Source organism: Cynoglossus semilaevis, chromosome 11 (assembly GCF_000523025.1).
Source record: "Cynoglossus semilaevis isolate Cse_v1.0 chromosome 11, Cse_v1.0, whole genome shotgun sequence".
Taxonomy (NCBI): domain Eukaryota; kingdom Metazoa; phylum Chordata; class Actinopteri; order Pleuronectiformes; family Cynoglossidae; genus Cynoglossus; species Cynoglossus semilaevis.
The window spans coordinates 6888977-6895379 of record NC_024317.1 but is presented as its reverse complement, the minus strand read 5'-3'; the positions used below and the strand labels follow the sequence as shown (position 1 = coordinate 6895379).

At 39.0% G+C, this 6403-nt stretch overlaps 2 protein-coding genes across 2 annotated transcripts in view; one reads left to right on the top strand and one right to left on the bottom strand.

Moving 5' to 3' along the window:
* Positions 1-1034, bottom strand: part of acap3b (ArfGAP with coiled-coil, ankyrin repeat and PH domains 3b) — a 43094-nt gene extending 42060 nt beyond the window's left edge. Inside the window, exon 1 of the mRNA XM_025059998.1 lies at positions 663-1034. The gene's annotated coding sequence lies outside the window, so the exon portion shown is untranslated. The remainder of the gene's footprint in view (positions 1-662) is intronic.
* pusl1 (pseudouridine synthase like 1) lies at positions 248-6393 on the top strand. The gene is made up of 8 exons (XM_008320260.3): positions 248-586; positions 681-741; positions 1186-1373; positions 1739-1888; positions 3140-3310; positions 4917-4971; positions 5126-5288; positions 5566-6393. The coding sequence occupies exons 1-8, from the start codon at positions 531-533 to the stop codon at positions 5616-5618; spliced, it is 897 nt and encodes a 298-aa protein (XP_008318482.1). The 5' UTR covers positions 248-530; the 3' UTR covers positions 5619-6393.
* Positions 6394-6403: the final 10 nt, after the last annotated feature.

Here is a 6403-nt window from a genome sequence, read left to right as displayed (position 1 = left end):
ATATAATATAATATAATATAATATAATATAATATAATATAATATAATATAATATAATATTTTTAAAATATTTAATATACTATAATATATCTCTATCACTAATTAAATCAATCACTAAAATGTAACTATACAGTTTATTTCAATTTTTTAGTATTATACCTATTTTGTAATTGTTTACTTCAAAACAGTTGACAGATGCTGTATCTCTGTGGCGCTGTATCGTATTTCCGGACTCCAAATACAACCATGAGTATTTGCGGCCTATAGTTAGAGGTAGAACAGATCACGTGATCAATGCGACCGCTCTGTGTGTCACAGCTCCATGTGTTCGACCTGAAGCACATGAATGTTCCGGGTTTCGGGCTTGTGTGTGAATGGATATGACCTTAACATCAGAAGTTAGCAACAGTTACAGCCACATATTTCAGTCATGTTTTTTTAAATGACTGTTTTAAATATTAAACGCAGAATACCGCGTCGTCTCTGTGTTGGGTTCACGAGCACCTCGTTAATGAGACACTTGGAATAACCATGCAACAGTGCACACGTTATCTCATCTTTTTTCAATACATTGGGACAAAGTATAGGTATGTAGCTCTGAATTTCCATATATACCAGTTTATATTGTATTTGTTTGTAATAATGATTATAAACAATAAATACCTGATAATGTTTTCGCAGTGGTGCAGTCAGAGTTCCTCCTCAACAGCTGCCGGCAAAAGGGATACAGAATTACTTAGAGGTAAGACATTTGTAAAATCTACAGGGCCGGATCTACACCGGTGGGTTAGGGGAGGGGCAAAACTCGGGGTTAGGGGCCACGTTCTCTCAAGTTAGTTGATTTTTTTTTACATAAATTAATCAACAAAAAATGAATCAATGAAGTTATTTACCATCAGAATCACCCGTGTAGCTCACTATGTTTTGCCAGTAGTCCTCAACAGAGAAATATGAAATTATCATTGAAGTATAGCACATCTAGATATGAGCATTATGGGATAATTCAACAGTTCCAGATGTTATCCATGCTTCCTTTACACAAATAGTACACTGTATATTATATTGTGTATTTTTACACAAGGGGTTTTATATATATGTAAACACCACATAAACAATTATCTTTTTTTATATTTATTAACAGCAAATTAACTATCATTTCTCTGGTCATCTTGTTTTTTGTGAGCAGGATGCAGTAAGGAAGCTGAGACCCCTCAACCCTGTGTCTCTGTCTGTCTCTAGCAGGACTGACACTGGGGTCCACGCCCTTTCTAACTCCGCCCACTTTGACCTGCAGCGCAAAAAAGACCAGCCACCATTTACTGAAGACATTCTCGTGAAGGCCTTAAATTATCATCTTGGGACAGAGGAAATAAGGTGAGAACAGAGAATCTAAACAACCAAGGCTGTTCTTTTATACTTTTGATACATCATCAAAATCTCCTTTTCTGACAAAATCAGACTTTAATCACGTACCGCGCTGAGTGGGGAGAAAACATTGGTTTCAAGTGCAGTTCTGTGAACAGTCTTTGTGTCTGTCTCTGTCAGACAAAGCTTTGCTGGAGTCACTTAATAAAACATTCTCTGTGGTGAGAGTCTGTCTGTTGTGTCTCACACTTACAATTATCTAAGACTAGATTCTGTTGTGAGTGTAATATTCATGATAGTTTAATTAAAAATGATTTCCCCTGACATGTTGGCAACTGTTGCATTTTCTTTCCTTCTCCACTTTGTTTTCGCAGGGTTACCCATGCCCACCGTGTCCCTGATAACTTCCATGCTCGATACTGTGCCAGGTCACGAACCTACGTCTATCGCATCGCCCCAGGAATCTCCCATCCCACAATGCTTCCCCTCACAGAGCACAATCTGTGCTGGGGCTTCTGCAACACGTGAGTTCTCTTTCATCATCGCTGTGAAAAAAAGTCAGTCCCTGTGCCAGGGCTAGAAACAGTGATGTGTTGAACACATGAATAATCCACACATGCCGTGTCTCAACCACATGGGTGGAAAACTGCAGGAAAAAGGAGGACGACAACCAGAGTATCAAGAGTAGAACAGAGACAGAGCAGCACGGTTTTAGAAAATGTTCTTTTCACTGCACTTGAGCACCAGGAATTGTACAGAGAGCATATGTAGCAGCATCTGTCTTGTCTCTGCCTTTTTGGGAGGAAAAGTAGGGCAGGATAAGCTGCAGGCTTGTACAAATGCAGTGCAACACCCACACTCATTATCCTGACTGTGTGTTTTTTGGGTTGTTTTTTTTTTGCCTGCTGTCTCTTTTCGTCTCTCCCTCCTTTTTTTCCTTTCACTGTTTCTCTAGTGTCTCTGCTGCTTTAAATCTTAGCGTCTCTCTCATCCATCCAGCTCTGAGTGTCTCTGCCTGAGCGACTTCTCGTCATTCTCCCTTTGATCTTCTTCTCCTCACCACTATTTATTCTTTTTATTTAACTAATAGAAAAAAAACGTAAAAGGCTACTATAAAAGCTACATTTATTCTCAAAATCTTGCTTTTCTCAAACATGCATTAAAAATGACCCTGAAAGATCAAAGAGTGACTTTGAACCCACAGACTACAGTAGAGTCTTTTCAGTTAATACAGTAGTAGGTGAATGTTTAGGTCTCTGTTGATCACATGTTTGATTAACTATTTAGTGGTAAATGATAAACATTTCATAAATGTTTGTTATTAAAAGTAATGCAAAAATGGAATCAAGTCATATTTGAGCATCATTTCTATGCAAAAAAAGGACAAAAAATGTTTTTTGGTGAACCATCTCCTAAAGACTTGAAACTGGTGACGCAAGAGAATTATTCAGCACAAGAGTCTCGCTCTGTTTCACACTCTCTGTCAGATTTTATTTAAACACTGACGTGTACGCAGCGTAACCCTGCCGAGAATCAGAGCCTTAAGGCTCACCCTTTATCTTCCCCTCTCTCGCTCCCTTTGCCCTCCCCTCTCTTCTTGATGCTTTCCTTGGTCTGTGCCTTTATACACACTGTTGTCTGGAGCTCATTGTAGTTGCAGTTGCAGCTACTGAACATCACATGATTCGGTCCGTATCATTTTCAGTGTGTATTTCAGTCTAGAGTGGAGTCAAACAAATCACAGGATTTGTCTCCTTCTTGATGTGTGTGCCCAGGGAACTGGACATAGGAGCCATGCATGAGGCTGCCGCCCTGCTGGTTGGGACCCACGACTTCAGCACTTTCAGAGCAGTCAGCTCTGACTTGCCTTTTAAGAACCCTGTCAAGACACTGGAGGTGGCCGACATACGGCCAGGAGCCTCCTTCTGTCTCTCACATTTCCACAGGTGAGTTTTACACCAAATATAAATCAATATCAACCCTCTCTGTATATTCTTTCATTCTTAATTATAGAGATAAATCCAAAGAACCAAAAGCTGTGTAAAACTCCATGTGTTTCACCCTTTTGCATCAACCACTCCAGAGGAAGGTTTAAATCAATTCTCTAAATCGTTTCCTGTCACTTCACTCAGCCACCTCTGCAGGCACTGACTTAAAACATCTCGCTCCCAAGCATTAGTGCGACTCAGTGGTGCATTTGATGGGTTGAGGGGTGACACACAGGTCAAATAGATTTAGAGAATCTTTTATTCTGTTCAGAACTATTACTCAATGTTTGCCCATAATTGTACACCTACATAAATGATGTTATCATCAAAGCTGCATTTCACTGGACCATCAGTAAAGGCCGGAAAGGTTAGTTTAGGTCAAACAAGCAAAGTTTGAGCAGTTTGAGAAGGCAAAGGCAAAGTCAAAGGATTTGAACTTACAGTATAACACCTGAGTTCAGGTTGGAGATTTTACACCACCAGAGGTCGCTGTACACACCCGGTATTGCTGTAGGATCATCAATTATTTGTCACAAATATGTTGCAGCAGATGGACATGGGCTGCAGCTGTCAGGATAAATGTCACTCAGGCCAACAACGCTAACACACAGGCGTTAACAACTAGTTGAGTTCCAATCATTTAACTTTCTGTGGATGAATCTGCAAACTAACCATGAAAATAGTAGCACAGGCACATGTGAACACTGGTTTCACTGTGTTAATTAAGATGAGCAAATCGTCTTGTGTCACAAAGGTACAAAGTAAAAATAAAAGAGCTGATGGCGACTCATCAGGGAAAGAAGAACGCTGACTTCAGGAAGCTACAAAAAAGAAACCAGTCTCAATGCTGAAGTCAACAACCAGGCTGTTTCAAGTTATAGGATGTGATAAGTCACATTGAAGGTTACAAAAAAAAAAAACACGACTCTCAGCAGGGTTGGAAAGAATTCCCATTGACATGACCTTCAAAATCGAACCCTAATATTTATTTATACATTTAATTACCATGAATAAGGATAGGGTGTTCTGTATTTGGTGATACAGGAATGGAATAACGGATTTTATAACATTTTTGACAGTAGTGAATGATGTCATTTAAACAGAACTCATTATGTCAACATTAGACTCAAGCATTAGACACTAGTGAAGGAGCGGAAAGATTCCCTGTTTAAATCAGACTCTGTTCTCCTTACATCTCAAATGTATCCAGACGGGGAGGATTGTGAGGCATTTGCATTTGACCCAATTCTTTTTTTTATTTGAGTTCTTTTTCCCTCCAAAAATAGTGTTCAGTCACAGATTTTTGGGTGTACGTATTACAGATAAGACAGGATTATTTCTTCAGCTGTGACATTTGTTACCAGTCAAAAAAAATTGAATATATATATATATATATATAAATACACACACACACATATATATAATAAAATATTGTAACATTATTAAATATGCCCAATAAATAATGATAGTAATAATGTTCAAATAAACAAACTTACTACATACTGAAATGACGTATTCTGCTGTACAGAAAATGTATCTAATGAGCATTTATTTCAATTTTTAGGACTATTCCATTCTGGGAACTGACATTTCGCAGCAAATCTTTTCTCTACAGACAGGTGTGTTCCCCTTTTTTTCCAAAATCACGTAAAAACGAAAGTTATATTTGTTTGATTGTGTTGCCATCTACTGGAGATGTTTAAAAAAACAACAGGTTCACCACAACAACTCAATATGTCTGTAGAATAGAGTAAAGTAAAGTCTGTGCTCCAGGTGCGGCGGATGACCGGGGCCCTGGTGGCCGTGGGTCAGGGTCGGCTCTCAGTGTCACAGCTGAAGGATCTTCTGGAAGCTCAGGATTCTAATGCCTATCCACAGGGTTTGACTGCTCCTCCTCAGGGCCTCTTCCTCACCAGGGTGGACTACATGGACTCAGGTGAGGAGGTCACTGTTAGCAGTGGTAAATGTTGGATAAGAAAAGTCACACAGAGAAGCTTGTTCACTTACTAAATGTCCTAATGACTGTAGATTTCTCATGAACAATATTTTCACAGGCAACTTACTAAGTTTGATGTGCTCTATCTGACCAACTAATCCGAGTTGTTGTCCTTAAAACCCTTTAAAACAACCTACCTATAATTAAGGGCTTAATAATATTATAATAATTAAAACATTAATAATTAATAATAATCAAACTATTTCCCCCCTCTCAGATCTTCAGCTGTCGGAGGAGAGGCATCAGACCACTGAAAACTCAGAGGATTAATTTATTTCATCACGTATTCAATGTATACTTGTTATTTTAATAAAGTTTTTGTATTTTTAAGAATCATCTCCTAATTCAAAACAAAGTGCAGCAGGTCTCAAATAAGTGCTTTGGCGACACCTAATGGAAATAGGAAACGACTTTCATACAAATCTCAGACGACATATGGACATCTATGTTCTTTTATTTCAACATGTTAAAGACATAACTGTCCATGAATGCAGCTCAGCTACAGAATACCACACACTTTCGACCCATCATTGTCTACACTTGACCTTTGGGTTACACAGACAACTTGTCTTAGCCTGGTTAGGCACTATCACTGTGTATATATACACATACGTATGTGAACTGGGTTTGTAGGCTGTCACAAATATCAGAGTATACAAGGAGAGTGAAGTGTTAAGTTCTATAGCCAAAACTGCTTGGAGTCCATGTTCGCTTGTTTGTACAATGACAGTGAAGAAAGTCAGTGCAAACACACACACACATTCACTGAGTACGTTTTCATCCAAATGTCTCCTCACGTCTTCAGATACCAAATTTGTGAAGTCCATAAACAGTCCATTGAAATCTGACCACCGCCAGTCGCATTCTGTGCCAGAGGAAGCCAGATGAGGTTTGTAGAAGGTTCAGACTGACCAATCACTGCCCTTGCTGTTCCAGCGCTGTGACCAAGACAGCAGACGTCACAACATTTTTCATTAATTTCGTCCAGGCAACTAAAGTTGACTGATTTATTTGAGAAGTGCTGCGTCTGTCAGAAAAAAAAAAATTGAACCTCA

Bases quoted from the DNA above. Each gene is read 5' to 3' on its own strand.
- pusl1 (XM_008320260.3), top strand. From the start codon at position 531: ATGCAACAGTGCACACGTTATCTCATCTTTTTTCAATACATTGGGACA. The intron at 742-1,185 runs GTAAGACATTTG...TTTTGTGAGCAG, and splicing joins GGATACAGAATTACTTAGAG to GATGCAGTAAGGAAGCTGAG. The intron at 5,289-5,565 runs GTGAGGAGGTCA...CCCCCCTCTCAG, and splicing joins GGTGGACTACATGGACTCAG to ATCTTCAGCTGTCGGAGGAG.